Source organism: Pseudorca crassidens, chromosome 4 (genome assembly GCF_039906515.1).
Source record: "Pseudorca crassidens isolate mPseCra1 chromosome 4, mPseCra1.hap1, whole genome shotgun sequence".
In the NCBI taxonomy this organism is placed as follows: domain Eukaryota; kingdom Metazoa; phylum Chordata; class Mammalia; order Artiodactyla; family Delphinidae; genus Pseudorca; species Pseudorca crassidens.
In genome coordinates this window covers 144,805,564-144,832,123 of record NC_090299.1, presented here as the reverse complement: position 1 = coordinate 144,832,123, position 26,560 = coordinate 144,805,564, and the positions used below count along the sequence as shown (strand labels likewise).

At 33.2% G+C, this 26,560-nt stretch overlaps 1 protein-coding gene across 9 annotated transcripts in view; it reads left to right on the top strand.

Moving 5' to 3' along the window:
• CCSER1 (coiled-coil serine rich protein 1) overlaps positions 1-26,560 on the top strand; it is a 1,251,132-nt gene that overhangs the window by 691,308 nt on the left and 533,264 nt on the right. For 3 of the 9 annotated variants that reach the window (XM_067736962.1, XM_067736961.1, XM_067736960.1), the window contains one exon: positions 9,540-10,650. The exons of the other annotated variants lie outside the window; for them this stretch is intronic. In XM_067736962.1, coding sequence (XP_067593063.1) covers positions 9,540-9,599 — 60 coding nt within the window. In that variant the 3' untranslated portion in view covers positions 9,600-10,650. Of the gene's footprint in view, positions 1-9,539; positions 10,651-26,560 lie in introns of those variants that run through there. 9 annotated transcript variants of the gene reach the window in all.

Here is a 26,560-nt window from a genome sequence, read left to right as displayed (position 1 = left end):
AAAGTAGAGATTTCCCTTATAAATGTTAATGTCTCTTACAAAAGGGTAACTTTTATTTAGTTTTCAGAGCTTCTCCTGTGTCTGCAATTACTTAGAAATAATCAGCTCAAGATGATCCTTATGCCAAAGAGACATATTTTAGGGTGTCAGATTCTGCTCCCCTTAAGTCCTGCCTTTAAAACTTCCCCAAGAAGTCCCACAGTTCAGAAGCTGAGTTGATAAGTTGATCCATTATTTCACTGAACCAGTGTCTTAGTCCTGAGAATAGGTCAGTCTAGTTAAACTGTTGTGTCTCATTTCAGAAGTGGTCTTGCAAACGGGCTTCCAAGGTTAGGTCTATACTGTGCTTGCAATCAGGTACTTAGTAAGAGGCATTTCTGTAGAGAAAGAAAGATAAAGATTAATGATGAGAACAAACTATAACTCAGTATCTGAATCCAGGCACAAGATTTCTATATGTCAGGCTCAAAGCATCTTTTTCAGTTTGATTGTCTCTGATATTATCAGGTGTTTAGGTAAACTTGGAGTGTCCCACGTATCAACAAACATGGAAGATTGTCTATACATGAACTGTTGTGGTGATTTCTCTGAAGTTTATATCAAGTTGTTCACATTCAGTTTGCAGAACTTTAGGAAAGGGCTTTTCTTTTCACCCATTCCAAGTTAGAAGGGTGGGAGAAAATTGGAAGTGAGTTTGAAGAGTTGTAGCAAGATATTTGAGGAAACTGAAAGTTTCCATTCCAGTTTGCAGGTAAAAAATAATAATAATAATAATAAAATAATAGGACTAGAATCTAATATCCACAAAGTTATGCTACTAAAACATGTCCCTCTATAATCACTCTCATTTTTACCAAAGACGATCACAATAAGACTAAAACGTTTGCAAAATAGGTCTAGTCTCATTAAACTTGGCCTGATTATTTACATAAGTGCAGCAAGAATAGTGATTGTACAGGTTCTTTTTAAATCTGCTTTGCTAGAACTTTCATAAAGAATCACAGATTGAACCTTAAAAGCCTCAAGGCTAGGAAGCCAAGCCAAAATGTTGCCATCAGACTTTGCCTGCAAAACCTATATATATGTATATCTCTTCTCAAGGTATAAAAATATCTCGAGGTTCCTGTACCTGCCAGAAAGTTGAACTTCCTTATTCACCTGGGAAGGTTGCTGGGAACCCTGTAAGCAAGGTACCAGGCTATTTTTCTAAGGGACATTATTGGCTTCATAAAATCAAACTTAGTTTCTTAAAGTTACGTGGTCATCTGATTCTAGGCACATTCTCAAATATGACATTTCAGTCAAAGCCTTGGCAATATAGCCAGTGTTTCCAGTTTTGTCCTGTTATAAGAACAGAGTCTTATTGAATTTATGCAAATAAGTATAAAAATACTTACAGTTTCTGAATTATAGAGGGATCAGCTAGGGAGAAGAAGTAATTGTTTCATCTTTATTCACAAAGTCATACTTTGCCAAATTGCTTTAATTCATACTTAGGTCAAGAGAAAAGAAAAAGGTTTCCTTAAGTCTAGAAAAACAAAACATTAAAGAACCAGCAATGTTTCAAACAAAAAGTCATAAAGATTATATTCATCCTCATCACTTCATTCATTCCCATGTTATTAAATCTCACTCTTCATTAATCCAGTTCTTGGATTATTTCTGGTAATTCTTACCTAGTTGGGTTTCATGATCTTAAAGTTATCAGGAATTTGTATTCTAGAGTGCTTGTTAGAGTCCTTTTCATGAATTTCCTTGAAGATTAAGCACTTTGGCAAAAGCATGAAAGTGAAATAATAACTGTCTGTAAATGACAAATACTTAAAAATAGCTACTGTTAAAGATCAGATGAGAGTGCATAACAATGCAATTGACAAGGAAATTTGCTTATGTGTCTGACATACATTTTAAGATAATAAATAGAATTATTTTATTACCAGTATAGATCAGATTTCTAGGAATTTCATACCTCATACATTTGCTTAGCCAAAAACACATCTTACTTTCCTTGCAGTTGTTTCCCTTACTGTTTCTACTAGTTTTAATCACATTAATTAGAATTTTTAACCCTTATGAACTTTATAGTGAAAACTAAAAAGTAAGCAATTATAAACTGTATGTTACTACAGTTTTCTTTATATTGGCAAATTAATTATTAATACATTTTATAATTTAGGAAGCATGTGCTCCTTTTAATAGTAAAATCTTTCGACGTGGCACAAGAAATGTTTACTAACAAACCCAAATGTAATTGGTTCCTCTGTAATAGGAAGCCAAAAGTAGATAAGCTTATGTTCAATAATTGATGTTTAATATTTTATCTTATTTGGAAATAATCTAGATATTTGATAAATTTCTGTCACTTAACTCAGCAAAATTCTAAGGATTGAAGTTACCAAAAGGATTTGGGAAACTATTTAAATAGATGTACCATAATACATAATTATTGCTGAAACATTCACCTAAAAACTCTTATCCTTTTTAAATCACTTGTTCTCAACAATTATGTTTAAACTACTCATGAAAATTTTGTCAGATATTTGACAAAGTCAGCCATCATCCTGAACTATTTTTCTTGTTTACAAATTTTGTTAACAGAGGTAGTATGAACTTTCTTTAACTAGTAAACCACAGTAGAATGAGAGTTGGATGTCTGCATTATATTTAATGACACTGAAGACATGTCTATTTTAATTAAACCAACAAACTTCAACTAGCTTTATTTACTGGAGATCACCCAAGATTCTGTGTTTTTTTTTAATTGGATTAGTTTCTATGTTTCTGAGAGTTTTAGGAATACTTAATTTATAAAGCACTTATTTTAAGTCAATTAAATAGAGCTCTTTTACAGATTAATTTTAGCAATAACATCTGGAGGTAGAAAAATACCACACATCTACAACATACATATATAGACATGTGTAAACATACAGATACAAATATATATCTTATAGCTTTCATTTTAAAATTTTAGCTATGAGTCAGGTACAATATTAGTACCTGACTAGTTTATAAGAGACTCACTAGTTTATAAGAGAACAGTTGGGTCCAAATTGTGTTTCTGGAAGTTTGTCCACTAAGATGGGTAAAGATTCTTTTTTCCTTTTTCCTACTAGTATTTGTGAAAGAAGAGACTTGGAATTATTCATTTGCCCATTTTCCAAATAACTCCTTTTTTCTCTTTTTGATGAGAAACATCTCCCTAAAGTTTACATTTCAAGGATTGGTTCTTAGGTCCTAGAGAAGAAGGGGTAGAAAATTTTTAAGATGGGGTAGAAAATTTACATTTCAAAAACACAGAAAGTATCCAAATTTTCTCCAAAATTGAGTTTTGGGGTATATTTGCATATTATCGGAGGCCGGGAATAATTACTATTTAAACTTTCCTTATTTTTCTTGGGTGCAGGATAGTACTGTTTCCAATGTCCTGATCTTTTGCAAGCATTTTGAGATGAATAGGGGACCTTTGGTGGCGTGGGTAAAAAGGATAGGTGGACTTTGAATTGCTTCTAGAGCTGCAACTCTGGTTTTGCAAAGATTTGAAAAACAAAGTTGTTTCTAATTCCTCAAAGAATTTGGTTGTAGCCTAAATGATATCAAGGGACTAACCTGCCCATTCAACTACATTATTTTCAATTTGCTTCCTATCAGGTAGAAGATTTCCAACTAAGATGGAAATCAAGATCTCTCTATTCTGCAGCTTTAGGGTTTAATGCAGTATGCCTTTTAAAAATCTATATAAAGCATTCAACAAAGGCTTTACAATGCTCTCCTTTTTTTTTTCCTGAGTGTACAATTCAACCTTAGACCAATTAACCTTAAGGGGGAAAAAGCCTCTTCTATTGTTTCAATCAGCACCTGAACATCAGCCTCCAGCTGATCCATTTCCTGATCATTTGTAGGAGGGCCTGGGAGAATTTCTGGTCATCTGTTTCTTCTGTGAGGGGGTTTTCCCAAGAGGCCATCTGGTTTATCTGATAAGTACAATACAATCATGGGTGGGAAGAACACCGTTTAGCTACCAATCAGGGTTCCAGTGAATGTGACTGTGGATGTCCACTGATCTTTCTAACTGTCCTCTAAATTTGATAGTATCTTCTGAAAGTTGTGGTTAATGAGGCTTTGTAACTTCATCTTGTCAAAGGGGTCTGTAAGGCAAGCCATTTCAATTCTTAGTGTCCTCTTTTCAATCTGGTCTGTCCATAGTACCAAAAAGACAGTTGTTAGAATGAGAGCTCTCTAAAAATTTTTCAAGTATAGAGGTTTTTCCAACTCAAAGGATTCATCACCTGGCCATTGACAAGTAGGATCTTATATATCTCAATAGCAACTCAAACCAATAAGGCTTTTTATGGCTTAACCATAGATGCAAGAGGCATCCCATAAGAGTGTACAAAAGCGGCAGCCATCACAAGCTCCTGAAAATCCACTCCCAAAGTTAGCCTAAGAAAGCAAAGACCTTCATTGTCACAAGTGGTAAGAATGGTATAGTGAAAATGGTGTCTCCGGTTTTCCGTGAGAACGTGTGATGCATTCAGTTACATACCCGCTAATCTGTGACACCAGGCAGGTGCTACTAGAATGGGACTTTTCCAGCATTAAAGAGACAATGAAATTTGAGATGTCAAAGGCCCCCTATGGACCGGGACCCCTATGACAAACTCCCCTGGCAGCTGGTGGGGACGATGAGAATGCTGCTGTTGGGCTGTCTGCTAGATGCATGCCGACACGTGCATCTTCTGACGGGTGGATCCCAGGGAGAATATTCTCACTGGTTACAAGGCCAAGCTTTTAAGGCACAGAATAAAATGGAAGGAAAACCTCTCTAGGCTATGGTTCTCCTCCTTATAACAAATGACAGAAAAGACAGAGATAAAAGCAAACAATTACTATCTCTCCGGAAGGAAAGTGGATCAATATAAAACAAGAGTACTCATTAAAAAAAAATCTTTACCAAAGTTGCTATACCCACGAAACTAATTCACGCAGGTGTTTTCTCCCTTTAATCTAAATTTGAAAAGGAAGGGACAAGAAATGCTTACCTTCCTTTCTGAACCAGGCACTATAGAGACAGATCCAGGAGATCTGCCTTTGGTAAGAATTATTACGCTTAGCCAGCTTCTGCCAGTTTTCCAGAATCCCATCTGCAGACTCCAGAGCAAGTATGGTGCCTCAGCAAACCCCATCACGGGTCTCCAAACTGTGGTGGTAGAAAAATAATTTTCCCGCTCTCTGTCTAGGTTCTTGACTGAGTCTCCACTGTAATGAAACACATTAAGAGGAGAAAAACAAAAATGTAATACCACGTATATCTCCTGTATACATTAACTCCCTGAAATGGCCAAGCCAACGCTTTAAATACCATCTCCAGCTAGAGGCAAAAGAAAGGTGTTGGGCAGTGGGGAAGCCAGTTATGGGAGGTTACCAGGAAAAACACAGTAAACAAGGGTGAGGTTGTTAGATTTAAGTCCGTGCCTTCTCCACTGACAAGAGTTTCTAGAGATTTAGTCATCCTCCGCTGCCTGGTACAGAGAGGGAGACTCTCTTACAAATGGAGATTGCCCTTATAAACGTAAATATCTCTTACAAAGGGTAACTTTAGTCACTTTTCAGAGCTTCTCCTGTGTCTGCAGTTTCTTCAAAATAATTAACTCAGTGTAATTTTCATTCCAAAGAGACATATTTGGGGGTGGCTAGTTCTGTTTGCCTTCACTAGCTTATATCGTCTGCCAATAAAAGAAGTAGTAATCATTTTAGGGAAAAAACATTAAAATATTAGATTATTAGTGTTTCAAAATAAAGATGTAAAGTGTTTTAATAACATAAGTAACTGTAGAGAGGTAAAGAAAAAAAACTTCCATAAATGTTTTGCTTCATACCAAATAGGCAAAGGAATTGGAATTTTCAGAATAATGTGTTACAGAAAGTTTCCTTAAAAAGAGCCACATGTAACATTAATGTCATGCTCTATAAAGTAAGAATATCAGAAAATTACACTCTTATGTGATGCCACATTTTTAAGATGGTGGTTAGAATTTTACATGTATGTAGCTGAATTACTATGGAGAAAATTTATACCAAAAAGAATGTAATTTGCAATTCAGAGTGCTTAAATAGTCATAGTTCTTTACATATCAGAATTACTTGAGACTTGTCATTACTTTATGAGCTTTGTGCTTATAAGTGGACTTACAGATTTGGATTTACTCCATCTAACTAGAGGAAAATTTGTCTAAGGGTTAGTCTAATACAGAGTAATTTTCACAAAGAAAAATACTCTAAACAGTTTCAGTATTCTCTTGAATTAGAAAAGTATAACCTAAAAATTGATGAATTGTTCTTTTTTTAGCCTAAGACTAGAATTAGAAATAATAGTGCTTTTCAAATTTTAAGATTATAAGATTATATATCATATTGCTCCAAAAATGCTACTTAAAAGTCTTCTTAATTTATGGGAAAGTTGCTACAAACTCTAATTTAGTCTGAAAGGATTAATTTTTCTTCTTTGAGGGAGCATCAGTAACGACTCACTATTGGGACTTTTGTCACTATAAGACAAAAATTACTTGGTGTGAGTGTATATATTACTTTCTACTCTTTTAAAAGTTTTTCCCTCCATTTTGATTTTTATTATGTTAAAATAAACATACAAACACTGAATCTATAGTATATCTATAAATATATTACATGTATATAAACATACATGTGTTTACATATTTGGGGCATTTAAAATGGATATTATTGTACTGTAATATTAATACATTTTTACTTCATAGTTTAAATGACTGAATATCATTCAATCATGTGACCTTTTAAACATTTTTTACTTTTCTCAAGAATTTTCCTTTTAAAGAATGGCATTGTCATATGCTATTACAATTTTGTATCGAGAGAAATTTTGAAAAATCTAACAAAATTGTACATGGTTTTATTCTCCATCTAGCAATACTATCTCTAGAAATTGACCCAGAACATACACATTCCTAGATACCAAATAGCATTTCTATAAGGTTTTCCTTTATGGGCATTATCTGTAATAGGTAAAGATGAAAACAACACAGAATTTCCACCAATAGGGGACTGTTTAGTACTAATGGCTCATTCACAAAATGGGGGCTGTAGAGCCCCCTCCTCCTGCAAAAAGAGGAAACCTTAATGTTCTGGAATGGAATAGTCGCTAGACTATATATTAATAAGTGAAACAATGAAGGTGTAAAGCCGTTACAATATCAATATCCCCAGAGTGGTTAATCATAAAAAAGTACCCTATTTTTCAAATTACTGTTGTCTCTACAGACTAGTTAAGGGGAACCATTTATTCTCATTAGTTGAGCTTTAATATTTCCTGGTAATTTCCCCTCCCCTGCTTCGTGTTATACTAGCTAAGAAGGACAGAGAAATATTGGGGCTTTTTGTCCTCACTACATGACAAGTATTAGAGTATTATAAACTTTCATAGTAAGAGAAATGTTAGGATCGTATACTTTATGACATTTGTGTCTCTGAACATATTCAATCTATTATAGTATTCCCTTCATTTTTACTGACACTTCTTAAAATATTAAAAGGTGGATCTGTATTAGAGCTTTCTTAAAAACACGAATGTCAGGAGTCATAAAATACACGGGAACACAAATTCTAGATTTCTGAAATTTATTTCCTCTGTCTTTTTACATTCATTCAACTAGCATTTGGGAAACAGGTAACCAAACACTGAGTATCTATTAAATGTTTGTTAGCCTTAATGATTCTGAAGGCTTTTTTTAAAAAAGAACGTGTTTGGTTGGCAAATATGTATGTGCTTCTGTGTACAACATACAAGTATAGCCCTGAGTTTCCTTTCATCTCAAGATATTATACTCTTTTTCATTTATACAGTCATTTTTTAAATAAAAGTAAAGAAAGGTATTTCAGGCACTGAGATTGTAGCAGTGAAATAGACAGGTTTTCTTTCTTCGTGAACCTCATATTATAGTGGATGAGGACAGAAAATCAATTAGAAATGAAGAAATTGGTAAGAGAATTTCACACAGTGATGAGGGCCATGAGGTAGATAAGCAGAAAGATGAGATTAAGAGATGACATCAGGTAAAATAGGAATACTTGTGTCTAGAAAGGACTCATCATGGAAGACCTGAGAATGTTGTTTTTGAGCTGTAACCTGAGTGATGGGTCAGCTGTTCACAAAACTGGAACAAGCCTCTTAACAGGAAAAATCAGATTATGAAGAACAGTTACCTTCCAGTACTGCTTGCGGCTTTAGGACTGACTCACATTAGTTTTGGTCTTGGCTTCCTACTTAAAGTTTCTATACATTCTAATCTATATATCTAATCTATATATGCACCACAGATAAATCTAAAAGAAATAAACACAAACACACAGCTTACACTGTGTTGTATTTCTACTTTAAAACTCTCTCTTAATGGCTCACTAAGGCTTAAAGGGTAAAATCCACATTCCTCAAACCAGCGTCATAGCTGCTAAAATTACATCCTTCCCTACTTATGCAATTTTAGCTCTAACTGTTCCCAAACATAAACGTTTTATTCCACTTAAGCTGCTCCAACACAAATTGCTGTTTGTTGTCTCCGTTGTTGTTCAGTGTTTTGGTTCGTTTGTTTTGTTTTTAACTGTTTTATTTAGAATGCTCCTCCCCTATAACGTATCTCTCTCTTTAGGCCCAACTCCACTCCCATTTGATTTGGCTACTCAAACTGGGAGTGAGCTCTCTTTCTATAGAACAATTTCAGCAGTTACTGGTCCTACATAACCTATCCTTTAGTTGTCAGTACTAGATATTGTTATCAGTTCTATATATTGACATATATAGCTCCTATGTATTGACATAGAACTTACTGTGTTGTAGTATGGCTCATCTTTTCTATATTCATTTCTATCTCTCCAACCGAATTCTACATGCCTTTGAGGCAGCTGCCATATTCTATACTTCTTGGATCCTATCTTTCTTTTTATGCACATTACCTGGACAAGGAGTTCCTTTTTTTAAAGGTGAAGTATTTTGAAATGTTTTAATTTCCTATCACATAAAACTGCAATAAAGTATAGAGATTTCAAAATAATAATAATTGCAACAGATTGAAAATTCTTTTGGAGCTTTACAAAAAGGAGATTTACAAAAAGGAGAGCCAGATGGACTTACCTATTAATCATTTAGTTTTTTGGAAATGAAGAATACATAAAAAGTTGAGGAAAACTCGTTTTTTTTACTCCACTTACAAAACCAGAGAAATAAAATTTTGCTAATTGGTCTTCACTCTTCACCTTGCTTTTGGTAGTAAAGTATTTAATTGGAAGTTGGGAGCCTGGAAACATTACTAATGTAAATATTTTTATTAAGTTTTAATAGCAGTTTTTACTTAGAAAGTCATAAGTAGAATAGACTTATGTTGGTATGTTGGTCTGTGTTTTTTTAATTTGTGTTTAAACATTTTACATCTTCATATTAAGTAAAATTTCCTTTCATTTTATTAATTTGATGTCATTCATTTGTTTATTTTTGTTTTCTTCTTTTCAAGGCCCTGTGGAATCCTACATGCACTGAAGTTTTATTTAAACCAGTACATATTTCAACCTAGGTTAAATCATTATTTGATAAGAAATGTATCACAAATCTGACATGCTAAATATGAAATCAGTTTTCTATTATTTCATGTGTTAGCTATTTCTCGGAGTATGTAATACAGAAATCTTTCCATTCCAGATATTTCACACTTTTTGCATTTGTACACAATTGCATAAAATATTAATGGATGTAGATTAAGCTAACATATTCCTACCTTATTGTATTTTTAAAACAAAAATAGACTTATTTTTAAATTGTCTCTATATGCAGCTATTCTGAAGTGTAATATTCCACTTGGCAGGACATATTTTTTGTTCAACCTTCTCATCCATGTCATTTGTCTCTCTGGTTATAGTCTGTTTAATTTCACCACATATTCTATGCACATTAAGTAAGTTTCAAAACAGTGCTTCTGGTTTCTCCCATCCTAGTGTGACAGGTCTTACCGAAGAACTAAGTTACCTCTGTTTTTCCCTTGCATTGAGATCAAAAGATGAAAACAGTATGTCTTCAAACGAAGTAAATCATGAAGAGTCTTATTCTAACTGTAGAAAGTAAAAAAACTTACTTCTATCTCTAAATAAGTGAAGAAAGTTTTTTGGCTATTGACCTCATATTGAGGGAAGTTTGTTGAATGTGTCATAAAAAAAACACCTGTCTCCTGGACTTGGCATCACTGCCTGATTTCTGTGTGTCCTTGTTTATTACCTTTCTGTAATAGCTCCCTTTAATTATCAAATGGCTGGGTAGCAACAAGGCACTCTTGAGTGTTGTAGTTTATTGGGAGGATAAGTGACAGAACCCAAAGGATGTCTCAGTGTTGTGGTGCAGGACAACAGAAGAGCCATAGAGCTAAGGATAGGAAAGCAGGTTTTACTGAATTCCCTATATTTTTTAAACAGGAAATGAAATAATCATGGTTAATGATGGTAACATTTAGAAATATGCTATAAAATTTCTTAAATTATTTGAATTATTATGTAACATACAATATGCATGATCAAATGTTGGGTTTAAACCATGATATTAAAATAAAACTGTAAATATATTTATTTACTTGAAAACATTGTATGTGTCCTTGTTGACTTTGCTGCTTAAAACGTCCTTTTATGATTCAAGATACAAAAACATTTTTGTTTCTCTAACAGTTTTCTAGAGTTTATTCTTTTATTCTGTTCTTATCTATTTCTATTTATTGTCTTATTTTAACATTTGAAACCCATAAATGTAGATAATGTAAGAAATTCTATTACTTGTAATAAAGCACTCCTCTGATAAAGATTTTTATCAGCTTGAATGGTCAATATCATTTTGAAGAAGAAGAAAGAATTCAATTAAAGATATTTTGACTAGGATGCAAGGGAAAAAAGAAATGTATTAGCAAGTAGATTAAGTCAATAAAGAAAGGTCCTTCTTTCCTCAAAAGCAATGTAGCAAAAATTGTCAATACAGACAAAAAAGCCACCTAACCTGAAAAGCTACCATTTTATGCTTGCTCTTTAACACCAGTAAGACATTTCAGGCTGCTTCCTCAGAAACCCCTTTTTTTTTTTCTTTAATGTAATTTTTCTTTTTTAATGGGATTGTGCTGAATATACATCAATGAACATGTTTCTAGGTTAATTTTACTTTCATGGTGAAATATATTCAGACTCTCCAGAAATGTTTATTATGTAGTTTGTCCATTTAACTATTAAAATGTTTTACATTTCTTTGATTACATTAAATGTGAATTAAAAATAGGGATTAATGGCATGGTTAGTTTTTAGAAAAATGTGCAAGAACCATTATAATTAGTGCACTGTATTCCAAGGTGTAACAAAACTGAGGTTGATGATTGTTTCTCAAAGAAGTAGCAAGAAGCATAAAAGTATATCTGACAGCTGCAAATAGTGCAGCATCAGTATTTATTGATGAAAGGAGCATTATGCTATACTATTATGCCTCCATATCTGTCTTTAATACCCTGACAATAATTAACTAAAAATAAGAGATGAACAAGCTTAATTATATTTATTTTCCAAATGAGTGAAGTGGAATTTGAAGAGGTTGAGTGACTTTCTCAAGTTCATGTAACTTTTCTAACAGACATTAAAGTTCTACATTGTGCTGTAGGTGTTTCAGATCAAAAGTCAGGATTTTGTTTTGTTTTCCTGACTTCAGAATGCTGGTGGACTGCATGATTGCAAAATTCAATACAAATTATACATGGATTACATATGTGAATATATACACACTTGTATATTATACATGCATTATATATTATTAAAGGTTGGGTTTATCTTAAATCTGCATTATAGTCTAGGCTTAATGGTGATGATATAGATTTACTATGTGAATACCTGTCTAAGATGTATAATATATGAGCTAAGGAATTTATTTTATAATATTAAGAATTATTTTTTCAAATATAAAGAAGTGCTTAGAAGGAAAACCAGGAACAGTGTTGCTAGATGTTTTGACAGTTATTAACATATATTTTATTTATGTATTGAATCATTTTGAAAGTTTAATTTTTCATTCCCTGAAATGTATGCATGTTAAATGTTCTTATTTACAATATTTTAAAATATAAGTCACGTATCATTCTTGGTTAGATTTATGACATATACCTGTGTTTTAAATGATTTTTTAATGAAGACTCTAAGTATATGTTACTATGCACATGTGATTTTTATTATGGAACACAAAAACTTCCTTGCTAAAGTTTTCAAAATTGCTATTTTTCATAGTTACCTAAATTTGATATTGTTTTAAATATTTGTTTATTTAGAAAACAAAATGTACTTTTCCATATTTAACTTGCTGCTAGAGGCAGGAAAGTCCAAATTTAACAACAGGATGCTTTTCATGATTTTGTGTTTTGTGCCCACATGTTCACACAGGACTCTCTAAATGCAGTTCTATCATATCTTAATTTCTTACATCTAATCACTCTTTCTAAAAGAAATCTTTGTCTTGGTGCTTTTTGGGGCAACAGTAATCGCCATTATGATATGCTGGCACATTTAAAGAAAAAACTAATACTAATATATATTTTCAAACACATCAGTTTCATTTGATGTATGTACTTGACACAAGTCCACATGTCAATGATAGATTGACATACATATCCTCCATTGAAAAGAACTGTTACTCTTGATATTAATAAGCATTAAGAACTGTTAGAATTTCCCATGCCTTCCAAGTGATGTCTGTTGGATATCTAAATTTGCATAATACATTTATACCATTAATTACAATGGAGTAAAGTAGGATAGGCTGTAAAATGGAGAAAAAATGAGAGGTTAGCACTTTTCTTACTTTATTTTTTACTACAAACCAAACATCTTGAGTATATTCATTGGGTGTTCTTTTAACTCTATTTTGTGAAAGCTTTTCTCTTCTCTTTGAATGCTGTATATTGATATACATATAGGAGGTTGATGAACAGGAGGATCAAATGATAATAAAATATTTTCTGGTAAATGTTCCTAATACCTGAAAACTATTTGTTGCATCCTTAATTTATACACATCATGGTCAGATTGTATACACATACACATATATGAAATAAGGAAACCCTTATTTTAAATTATCTTCTTACCAATTTCCTTTTTTAAAGAGGAGGAAATTTGATGAAGTAGCATATGAGTATTCCTAGGAAAGAAAGGGAAAGAGCAATGACAAATATAAATGCAAAATGGATTCTGATGAAGAAAAACAACAAAACAAGGGTAAAATGATTGTTGAATACTTCCCCTTAAGATTTAGTTTAGATTTTCTTTTAAGCTTCCAATTTTAAAAATATATATGACTAAAAAGATGAAAGAAGTGTCCCCTCAGCTATAAAATAGAAGAACCAGTAGCTTAAACTTTGATAAATAGTCTGGAAGCCTTGTGTATTAATACATGTTGAATATAATGACCAGGGAGAGTGAATAAATGTCATGCCTTTTTACTCAGGCTCTTCATGGAAGATTTCTTCTTCATAAAGTTGGCAAGATTCTTGACCTGGAAAGAGATTTATGTGTATCTTTTTTTCCACTAAGAATACCAGAGTAAACTTGAAAGAACAAGTAACTTCGTTTGGCAGTAAATATGCTACACGGATTTTAATTTTCTCTGCATCATGGTTTATATATGTTTGAAGAAGTTACTGTGTTAATGTAGATTCAGGGTTTAATTTACATTACTAGTACAATTTTTATACAACTTTATGATTTTTTGGAGATCTTTATCATCATACTGCCATTTTGGTTGTAGCCACATGAATTTGAAGAATAGGATCCTGAAAATTAATGAGTAATCTCTGAAAACCTAACTTTTCTGTTTTAGTAACGCAAATACAACATAAGTAAAAACTTATATATGCATAAACCCATACTCTATATTGTTTTTCTAATGCTTTTTATCATAGTGTAACCTTTAGAAGCCCCCAAAAACTTTAAATTAGTTTGATTTTTAAAAGTGAAAAGCGTCTTGTAGTAGAATGTGATGTATACATTGGAAATTTATTGCTAGTTTTTAATGAAAAAGAATATGCAATATCTGGTGAGCGAGCACAAAAGATCAGATGATCAAATAAGACTCACACAAATCATAGATCTTAGCCAATATCAAGCTTATACTAATCATTTCAAAGGTACTGGCCATTACGCTCCAGTGAAAGAGGAAAGAGGTCTGCCAGGTTGGGGACAGCTCTCCCAGTTCTTTTATCCCACTTTGGAATCCACTCTCTGATTCAAGCTAAGAGATCAGATTTCCAAGTGAGATTTTATGGGGTTACCTCACACAGCGGGAGAAATGTTTCATTGATGAAGTATCTTCATTTTATATCCCAACAATATGAATTCTTCAGGGAGCCATGTTCATAAAGATTCTAAGTTTATTTACTCAAATCAATCCTTAACCAGGGGCATACTGTTATAATTTCCATTGATAAGGACCCTCCTTCCAGCAGCTATTACTAGTTTATTTTCCTGGAGATCTAGTTTTTATGTTGGCAAGGTTAGAAGAGGTTACCTCCCTTCTTTTACTTCCCCTGGAGAAAAGCCAGTTGCTTTAACTCCCCCTTCTCACCTGCTCCATTTCCACAGTTCATTCTGAAAGTGATATTATATTGGAGTGGAATGAAGCCCAGTGTCCTAGATTTTTCATTTCTCTTTAATTGAAAGGAGAAGACCTTATAGAAAGTTTATCTGACCAAAATTGCACTTGTTTTGGGTTTCTCTTCTTTGTTTTCAATGTTTCAAAACAGTTTGAGGCAAGAGTTAGGAGATTGCTTTTCCTGAAGATTATGTTTCCCTTTATTTTTCACTTAAGGCAAGCTTTCGTGAATTGCAGTTTTTGAAAGTCAAGAAATTTGTGATTCAATTGGGGGAAAAAATGAAAATTCCTTAAAATAAAGTTTTTGTTAATTGATGTATGCTGTAATATACCACGTAAGAGACGGTCAGCTTATTTAAATTTATATGTCATATATAAAGTTATAAATACTTGTTTTAGTCTTTGTTTCCATTTGCTATTTATACAAAATTACTCCTGTTGGGACGATAATCCATTCAACTAATTGGAATAGAGTAAATTCTTCATTTTCTTCTTTCAGTTATACTATATACCTCATTATGTATTTTATTGAATATAAAATGTCTAGTTTTAAGATATTTGGGATGTGGGTTTATTTATGTAAAATCTCTGTTGTTTTGTATTTTCATCCATTTGGTATATATAAAAAGTACACTAGAAAAATTCCCATAAGAGAAAACACATATAAGAAAAACTGAATCCAATATCTGCAGCCTGATTTATCTGTTCTGTTGCTGTTCCACAAACAGACTGTTTTGTCTCTACCAAGTCTTAGTGCCTTTACTCACATCAGTCCCCTAACCTATAGAGCTGTTTCTTTTCTCTCAACTTGTTCACATGAAGAGGAAACCGAGTTCCATATTCCCAGGATTCTCCAGGCATAATTAAATTCTACTCTAAATCATTCTGCCGTTTAATTATGGCTACCATTTTTTTATTTTGCTATGTGTCAAGTGCTGTTTTAAAGGCTTTACATGTTTTAAGTATTAATTCTTCACAAAAGCCTATGAGGGAGCTACTGTTACGTGACACCATTTTGCAAGCAAGAAAGCTGAAATATAGAGAAGTTAAGAAATTTGCACCAAATTACATTACTAGAAAGTTAGTAGGCTGTGTTTAAGCATAGGCCCTCTGGATCTAGAGCCTGCACTTTTTTTTAATTTTTATTTTATTATTATTTTTTATTTTTTTAACTTTTTAATTGAAGTATAGCTGATTTACAATGTTACCTTAGTTTGAAGTGTAAACCATACCGATTCAGTGCTTTACAGAAAAACTCCATTTAAAATTACTGCCAAATATTGGCTGTATTCCCTGTCCTGTACAATATATCCTTGTAGCTTACAAGCTATACGTAGTAGTTTGTAGCTTTTAATCCCTTACCCTTAGCTTGCACCTTCCCCTTCCCTCTCCCCACTGGTAACCACTAGTTTGTTCTCTGTATCTGTAAGTCTGTTTCTTTTTTGTTATATTCATTTGTTGTTGTTTTTTTAAGATTCCACATGTAAGTGATATCATATGGTATTTGTCTTTCTCTGTCTGACTTATTTCAGTGACATACACCCTCCAGTTTCATCCATGTTGTTGCAAATGATAAAATTTCATTTTTATAGCTGAGTAATATTCCATTGTGTGTATATATATATATATATATGTATCACATATTCTTTATTGATTCATCTGCTGGTGGACACTTAGGTTGCTTCCATATCTTGGCTATTGTAAATAACGCTTCTGTGAACTTTGGGGTGTATGCATCTTTTTGAATAGTGTTTTCATTTTCTTTGGATATATACCCAGGTGTGGAATTGCTGTAAAATAGGGTAGTTCTATTTGTAGTTTCTTGAGGAACCTCTGTACATCCATGTTGGCTGCACTAATTTACATTCCCACCCACAGTGTACTAGGGTTCCCTTTTCTCCACATCTCACCAACATTTGTTGTTTGTGGGTTTTTTTGATGATGCCATTCTAGCTGGTATGAGGTGATAGCTCATTGTGGTTTTCATTTGCATTTCTCTGATGATTAGTAATGTTGAGCATTTTTCATTTTCATTACCTATTGGTCATCTGTATGTCTTCTCTGTAAAAATGTCTATTCAGGTCTTCTGCCTATTTTTATGCAGTTTTGTTTGTTTGTTTTTTGGTATTAAGTTGTATGAGTAGCTTATGTATTTTTCATATTAATCCCTTGTTGGTCATCATTTGCAAGTATTTTCTCCCATTCAGTAGGTTGTCTTTCTATTTTGTCCATGGTTTCCTTTGCTATGCAAAACCTTTTTAAGTTTAATTAGGCCCATTTGTGGGTTTTGGGGGGGTTTTTTTTGGTACGCGGGCCTCTCACTGTTGTGGCCTCTCCCATTGCAGAGCACAGGCTCCGGATGTACAGGCTCAGCAACCATGGCTCACGGGCCCAGCCGCTCTGCAGCATGTGGGATCTTCCCGGACCGGGGCATGAACCCGTGTCCCAAGCATTGGCAGGCAGACTCTCAACCACTGCGCCACCAGGGAAGCCCCATTTGTGTATTTTTGCTTTTGTTTCCTTTACTTTAGGAGACAGATCCAAGAAGATATTGCTGTGATTTATATCAGAGTGTTCTGCCTATGTTTTCTTTTAGGATTTTTATGATTTCTGGTTCATAGTTAGGTCTTTAATCCATTTTCAGTTTTTTTGTATATGGTATGAGAAAATGTTCTAATTTCGTTCTTTTACATGCAGCTGCCCAGTTTTCCCAGCATCACTTATTAGCACGACTGTCTTTTCTCCATTGTGTACTTTTGCCTTCTTTGCTGTAGACTAATTGACTGTAGGTGTGTGGGTTTATATCTGGGCTCTGTATTCTGTTCCATGGATCTATATGTCTGTTTCTTTGCCAGTACTATACTGTTTTGATTTCTGTAGCTCTGTAGTATAGTATGAAGTCCATGAGCATGATGCCTCCAGCTTTGTTCTTTTTTGTCAAGATTGCTTTTGTAGTTTGGGGTTATTTGTGGTTTCATATAAATTTTAGTATTATTTGTTCTAGTCCTGTGAAAAATGTCATGAATATTTTGATAGAGATTGCACTAATTCTGTATCTTGCTTTGGGTAGTATGGCTGTTTTAATAATAATAATCCTTCTAATTCATGAACATGGGATATATTTCCATTTCTTTACTTCAGTTTCCTCCATCAGTGTTTTAAGATTTACAAAGTATAGGTCCTTCACCTCCTTGGTTAAGTTTATTCCTAGGTATTTTGTTCTTTTTGATGCAATTTTAAGCACGATTGTTCTCTTGCTTTTTCTTTCTGATAGTTCATTATTAGTGTATAGAAAAGCAACAGATTTCTGTATATTAATCATATCCTGCAACTTTACTGAATTCATTTATTCTAATAGTTTTTCAGTGGAGACATTAGGGTTTTAGAAAACCCTAACGACATCATACAGTATGAGGCCATCTACAGTTAGTGACAGTTTTACTTCTTACCTTATAATTTGGTTGCCTCTTATTTATTTATATATGTTTTTTCCTTGTCTGATTGCTGTGGCTGGGACTTTCAATATTATGTAAGTGAAAGTGGCAAGAGTGGGCATTTTTGTTTTGTTCCTGATTTTAAAGGAAAAGCTTTGCTTTTCCCCATTAAGTATGATGTTAGCTGTGGGTTTGTCATATATGGCTTTTTTTATGTTGAGATATGTTCTCTCTGTACCAACTTTGATAAGAGTTTTTATCATGAATACATGTTTAATGTTATCAGTTTTTTATGCATCTATTGCAATGATCTTGTGATTTTTATTCTTCCTTTTTTAATGTAGTGTGTCACATTGATTGATTTTTGGATATTGAACTATCCTTGCATTCCTAGGGTAAATCCCACTTGATCATGGTGCATGATCCTTTTTATATATTGTTGAATTCAGTTTGCTAACAATTTTTTGAGGATTTTTGCATCTGTATTCATTAGAGATATTGGCCTATAATTTTTTTTTTTCAATGTTTGTCTGGTTTTGGTATCGGTTTGTTGTCTGGGTAATGGTCTCATGGAATGAATTTGGGAGTATTCCCTTATCTTCAGTTTTTTGGAATAATTTGAGAAGGATAGGTATTAGCTCTTGTTTATATGCTTGGTATAATTACCCTGTGAAGCCATTCAGTCCTGGACTTTTACTTGTTGGGAGTTTTTTGATTACTTATTTGATTTCACTACTAATGATTTATTTGTTCAGATTATCTACTTCTTCCTGATTCAGTCTTGGAAGATTGTATGTTTCTAGAAATTTATCCATTTCTTCTAGATTCCATAAACAAAGATCAGTACTTTAAAATCTGATAAACTTGCTGTTTAAAGTACTGGTCTTTGTTTATTTTTTTTTTCAGAGCAATTATAATTATGAATAATCATACTAGTATTATAAACATAAGCAAATGAAAGGTACTGTAGTTCCTGGTGGAGAGAATAACGGCTAATGTTTATTAGGTGCTACTGTGTGCCAAGCAATATTCTAAATGCTTTATGTGTTGTCTCATGTAATCTTAAACAAAAACAAGATAGATTCTATTATTCTCATTTTACAGAGGAGGATATTAAGGCACAGCAAGGTGATGTAAAATTCCCAAAGTGATATCATACGAATGATGAGAGAGCTGTGTTATGAATCCAAGTGGTCTTGATTCCAGAATTCACCCCCTAATCACTTCACTATATGGTGCCCCCAATAGAATGCAATAACTGAATCCATGGTTATGCTGCAGAAACAATTCCAAATTTTAGTGACTTCAGTATCTTTTATTTGTTTCTTTATTGCTCATGTCTATTGCTGGCCAACAGACAGCTCTCTGCCCTCACTGTAAGACTCAGGTTGATGGAACAATCTTCATCTGTTATGTTGCAGCCTGTGAGAGAAAGAGTGTCATAAATTGCACAATGGGTCTTAAACTTCCACTCAGAAATGTCATATGACACTTCTCACGTTTCATTGGTCAAAATAAATTAAGTTGTATAGTCACAGCTAGTAAAATCCAAAGGGCAGGGAGGACAAATCAGTCATATGCCCAGAAGTGGGAAAACCATGAAAAACTGGCACACAGCACCAATGACGACTATTACCTCTTTCTACTTTTCTCTGAAATAAGCTGGTTTTAATTAAAATGTGAAAATTACTATTTGGTAAGTATGCTGACATAAACATCATTTGATTCCATCATAGTTTTCAGAAAAACCTAATACAAAAATTTCTAATTCTGTAAGTGAATATCCCTCTGTAAAATGTTGTGTGTATATAATGCTGTCTCAATTTTTGACATATGACATACATATATTACTTGTACCATATTCTTCAGATATATTTCAGTCATTTCACTAGATTTTGAAATATTTCTATTTTTAATGAAACATTTCTGTTTATAATCAACAATCTACTGAGTTGCCTAGCATTTGTTGATGTTACCACAGTAATATTCTAGCTTGTTTTAACTATTTTAAAATAAATGATCATACCCATATCTATAAAAGAGAGGTTTTTTCTGGGCTACTTGATTCTAAGTATCATTAGTGTACTTGTCAGAATAATTCATAGTGACAGTGCTATTCCACCAACGTTTTTTAGTGATTTACCTCCTTAAACCTTATCATTAAGCACATTATTCCTCTGGAAGTATCTCTAGAGATTTTAAGTGACAAGTATAATATTTTAAATGTGTGAACAAAAATGACTTTCTTGTTCCCAAACAATATGCTATGCTTGATTCAGAAAGAGATAATTTGCATCAACTGAAGCAAATAGGTTTCCTTTAATTTTTTCCCCTCTCATTTAATGTTAAAGCCTACCAAATTATCTCCTAAGTCATGTGTTATATTTTCAACTTTTATGATGCAAACAACAATCACCTTCAATTCCCACAATACACAATATACATTTTTCTTTAATGAGAATATTATCTATTGAAACTTTAATTTGTAAACAAATCAAGCTACATTGTTCTGCATGCCTTCTTTTTACTGTTTGAATATAAAGTGAAATCCTTGGTATTATTTCCTTCCAATCTATAATTAATTTGTTGATTCCAATATACTAATTGAATCAAGCTATTTGTATTGTAAGTAAAATAGGTCAACGTTCATTATATCAGTATGGTAGTTTGCATTACCAAAGCTATCATTTACTTTAGCTTTAGTCTAAATATAATAATAATATATATTTGTATATATATGAAATTAGGATTCTCACTATTTTAGACTTATCTTTTCCAAATTCATATTCAGAATATAGAAAATAATTATTTAAGTTGAAAGAGAGCATTAATCAAAATGTTAGGAATATATATTTTGTATTCTCAATATTTTATTCATATTTATACTTGTTTATATTTGTATCATACAAGATGAAAAGAGAATTTGTAAATACTAGAAGTATGATTGTTCTATGTATTCCTGTCACAGTTTTGAATTGTATCAATAGAATTTTTAAATATACAAATTATGGAAAGATATTAATCCCTTATGGAAAGATACTAATCCCTAATGTTTGTCAGCAATTAATTTTCTAAGTTTTAAAATATAGGTTGACATTCTTAAGCAATTTTTATGCATTAGAAATATCAAAAAAGCAGAAATAGAAAAATGAAAACCACCAAATCATTGAGTATTTAGTAAGAGGTTATTGTGCATGTAAGAGCAATTTGCAAACTGGGTGCCTTCAAAATCGAAGACTAATATGAAGCTTAGGGGCATGATGTAACAGGGTGACTTAAAAGTGAAAGTGAGGACATTGCCTACTGTTTAAAATGATTGATTATTACAATGGGTGCTTCTAGAAGGCAGGGGATTGGTTAAATTGATTATCTCATACCACTTTTAGGAAGATGACTTGTTTCTTTTATGATTGTTGGAGTCATTTACAGGAAATAACCCAAGTCAAGTTTTGATTACATTCATGAAATCAGCTAGATTTAGTTTGCTTATGTGACTTGAATGGTTTTGTCTGCTCAGGGAATTCTCAAGTCCGGTCTCCGTTTTGTATCTGATTTAATAATTCCCCACTTTTGGCCATTATTTTAGTAGGCTGAGAGTATGACCAGGTAGTATGGCGTGACTCTTGGTTACCACTATTGATGCCAGAAAATCACTTATTTGTTGTTTCCACCAGTTGAGTCATCAGGAAGGAAGGTCATTAGTTGCAGTTAGCAACAATTGCATTATCATCATAGGCTTGGGTGGTAAGATCACTGAGCTCTTCAGGTTTTCTAATCCTGATGGATATCATTTGATATGGGAGTGGCTGCTGAAAGACACTTAAAATCTTTGAGAGAACACAACGCGCTAGAGAGGTTAATATGTTGGATATAAGGAAAATAACAGACAAGGATTAAAAAATTCCCCAGAGTAGAGAGTCCCAGAAGCCAGGGTATAATCAACTAAATAACCTAAATGGGTTATAATCAGATTCACGTTTTACCATTTGAAGTCAATCTATTTTTATTTTTTTTTTATAAATTTATTTTATTTATTTTTGGCTGCATTGGGTCTTCGTTAACTGCATGTGGACTTTCTCTCGTTGCTGCAAGTGGGGGCTACTCTTCATTGTGGTGCACGGGCTTCTCATTGCGATGGCTTCTCATTGTGGAGCATGGGCTCTAGGCATGCGGGCTTCAGTAGTTGTGGCATGTGGGCTCAGTAGTTGTGGTGCACGGGCTTCTAGAAGGCAGGGGAATATTATCTATTGAAGAGTTAATAATCACACTTCCGTGGCCTGTGGGATCTTCCTGAACCAGAGATCGAACCCGTGTCCCTTCTATTGGCAGGCCACTTCTTAACCACTGCGCCACCAGAGAAGTCCTACTTTTATTTATTTACTAAGGTGCTTGCTGTGTTAGCAATCACATATCCCCATGGTTATTTAGGACAGGATGAACATGAGGAATTTTTTTTTAAAATTGAAGTTTAATTTACATACAACATTATATTAGTTTCAGGTGTAAAAACATAATGATTTGACATTTGTATACATTGTGAAGAGATCACCACAATACATCTAGTTACCGTCTATCACCATACAAAGTTACGAATTTTTTTTCTTGTGATGAGAACTTTTAAGACTTACTTTCTTAACAGCTTTCAAATTCGCAATACAATATCATTGATTGTAGTCAACATGATGTACCTTATGTCCCAATGACTTATTTATTTTATAACTAAAATTTGTATCCCTTGATCCCTTTCAACCATTTCTCCCACCCCCAACCACCCTCCCCTCTCACAACCATCAAACTATTGCCTTTATCTGTGAGTTTTGTTCCTTTGTTTTCTTTTTCAGATTCCACATATAAGTGAAATCATATGGTATCTGTCTTTAACTTATTTCACTTAGCATAATACCCTCAAGGTCCATCCATGTCTTCACAAATGGCAAGATTTAATTCTTTTTTATGGCTGACTAGTATTCCATTGTATCTATATAACACATCTTTCTTACTTATCCATCAGTGAATCCTTAGGTTGTTTCCATATCTTGGCTATTCTAAACAATGCTGCAGTGAACATAGGCGTCCATATATCCTTTCAAATTAATGTTTTTGTTTTCTTTGAATAAGTACCCAGAAGTGGAATTGCTGGATCATGTAGTAGTTTTATTTTTAATTTTGGGGGGAACCTCCATACTGTTTTCCATAGTGGCTGTACCAATTTACCTTCCCACCAACAGTGCATTAGGTTTCCCTTTAATCCACATCCTCAGCAACACTTGTTATATTTTGTCCTTTTCATAATAACCATTCTGACAGCTATGAGATGCTATCACATTTTGTTTTGATTTGCATTACTCTGGTGATTAATGATGTTGAGCATCTTTTCATGTGTCTGTTGGCAATCTGTGTGGCATCTTTGGAAAAATGTCTGTTTGGATTCTCTGCCCATTTTGTAATCAGATTTGTTTGTTATTGAGTTGTATGAGTTCTTTTTATGTTTGGATATTAACCACTTATCAGGTACATGATTTTCAAATATCTTCTTTCATCAGGTAGGTTGCCTTTTTATTCTGTTGATGGTTTTGTTTGCTATGCAGAAGCTTTTCAGTTTGATGTATTCCCATTTATTCATTTTTGCTTTTGTTTCCATTGTCTTTGGAGTCAGATTTTGTTTGAAATGTCATCAGGAGTAGTGTCAAGAAGCTTACTGTCTATGTTTTCTCCTAGAAGTTTTATGATTTCTGGTTTTACATTGAAGTCTTTAATCCATTTTGAATTACATTTGTGTATGGTTTAAGATAGTGGTCCAGTTTTATTATTTTGCATGTGGCTTGCCAGTTTTCCCTACACAATTTATTTATTTATTTTTAAAGTTTTAATTTTATTTATTTTTGGCTGCATTGGGTCTTGGTTGCACACAAGCTTCTCTTGTTGCAGAGCACAGGCTCTAGGTGCATGGGCTTCGGTAGTTGTGGCACATGGGCTTAGATGCTCTGCAGCGAGTGGGATCTTCCCGGATCAGGGATCGAACCTGTGTCCCCTGCATTGGCTTGTGGATTCTTAACCACTACACCACCAGGGGAGTCCCAACCCCTACATCATTTATTTACAAGACTGTCCTTTCCTCATTGTATACACTTGTGTCTTTTGTTATAAATTAATTTACCATCCATGCTTAAGTATACTTCTCGGCTCTCTGTTCTATGTCACTGATCTGTGTCTGTTTTTATGCCAGTACCACACTGTTTTGATTATTATAGCTTTGTAGTATGGTCTGAAATCAGGAAGAATGATGCCTCCAACTTCGTTCTTCATTATCGGATTGCTTTGGCTATTTGGGAATTTTGTGGTTCCATAGAAATTTTAAGTTTGTTTGTACTGCTTCTATGAAAAATGCCATTGGAATTTTGATAGGAATTCCTTTGAGTAATATGGACATTTTTCAGTATTCTTCCAATCAATGAGCATGGAATATCTCTCCATTTATGTGTATCCTCTTCAATTTCTTTCATTAATATCTTATAGTTTTCAAAGTGTAGATTTTTCACGTCATTGGTTACATTTATTCCTAAGTATGTTATTATTTTTGATGCAATTGTAAATGGGATTGTCTTCGTAATTTTTATTTCTGATAGTTTTTCGTTGGTACAGAAAAAAATGCAAAGATTTTTGTATATTGATTTTTTTTCCCTGCAACTTTACAAACTTTGTTAGTTCTAACAGTTTTTTGGTGGAGTCTTTAGGATTTTCTTTATATAGACAGTTTCACTTCTTCCTTTCCAATTCTGATGCCTATTTCTGTTTCCTTCCTAATGGGTCTGACCATGATTTCCAATACTATGTTGAATAAAAGTGGTGGGAGTGGAATCCTTCTCTTTCACCTGAATTTAAGAGTTAAACATTTTTGTAGTAACCCATACGGGAAAAGATCCTGAAAAAATAGATATATATGTATGTATAACTGAATCACTTTGCTGTACACCTGAAACTAACACAACATTGTTAATCAACTATACATCAATAAAATAAATAAGGGATAAACTGAGGTTTTTTGCCATTGAGTATGAAGTTATCTGTGAGCTTGTCCTATATGGCCTTTATTATGTTGAGGTGTGTCTCCTCTATAACCACTTTGTTGAGAGTTTTTATCAAAAATGTTCATTGAATTTTGTCAAATGCTTTTTCTGCATCTATTGAGGTAATTCCATGATTTTTATTCTTCATTTTGTTAATGGGGTGTATCACATTGATTGATTTGAGGATGTTGAACCATCCTTGCATCTCTAGAATAAATCCCACTTGATTGTGGTGTATGATCCTTTTAATGTATTGTCAAATTTGATTTGCTAATTTTGTTGAGGATTTTCACATCTTTGTTATATTAGCTATGTATTGTCCTGTAATTTTCTTTTTGTGTTATGCCCTTGTCTAGTTTTGGTATCAAGGTAATGCTGGCCTCATAAAATGAGTGTAGAAGTGTTTCTTCCTCTTCAAATATTTGAAATCATTTGAGAAGTGTGATTATTAACTCTTCTTTAAATGTTTTGTAGAATTCACCAGTGAAGCCATGTGGTCCTGGGCTTTTGTTTTGGGGGAGCTTTTTGATTACTGACTCATTCTTCTTACTGGTAATCAGTCAGTTCACATTTTCTGTTCTTCATGATTTAGTCTTGGGAGATTATAAGTTTCTAGGAATTTATCCATTTCTTGTTGGCACATAATTTTATGTAATAGTTTCTTATGATCTTTTCATTTCTTGGTTATCAGTGGTAATTTTTTCTCTTTAATTTCTGATTTAATTGATTTTAATGCGCTCAGTGGTTCTAGCTAAAGTTTTGACAACTTTGTTTATCTTTTCAAAGAACGAGCTCTTAGTTTCATTGATCTTTTCTATTGTCATTTTAGTCTTCATTTTATTTATGTACACTTAGATCTTTGTTTCTTCTACCAACTTTGGGCTTTGTTTTTCTTTTTGTAGTCCCTTTAGATATAAATTTATATTGTTTATTTGAGATTTTTCTTGTTTCTTGAGGTAGATTTGTATCACTATAAACTTCCCTCTTAGAACTGCATTTGCTGCATTTCATAGATTTTGGTATGTTGTATTTCCACTTTCACTTGTCTCAAGGTTTTTTGGGTTTTTTTTCTCCTTTGAGTTCTTCATCAACCCATTGGTTTTTTAATTGCATGTTGTTCAATCTCCACATATTTGTGACTTTTCTAGTTTTCTACTCGTAATCAGCTTCTAGTTTCATATCATTGTGGTCAGAAAAGATGCTTGGTATGATTTCAGTATTTTTAAATTTATTGAGACTTGTTTTGTGGCCTAGCGTATTATCTATCCTGGAGAATGCTCTATGTGCACTTGAGAAAAATGTGTATTCCACTGCTTTTGGATGGAATGTTCTATATATGTCTACTAAATCCATCAGTTCTAATGTGCCATTTATGACCAGTGATG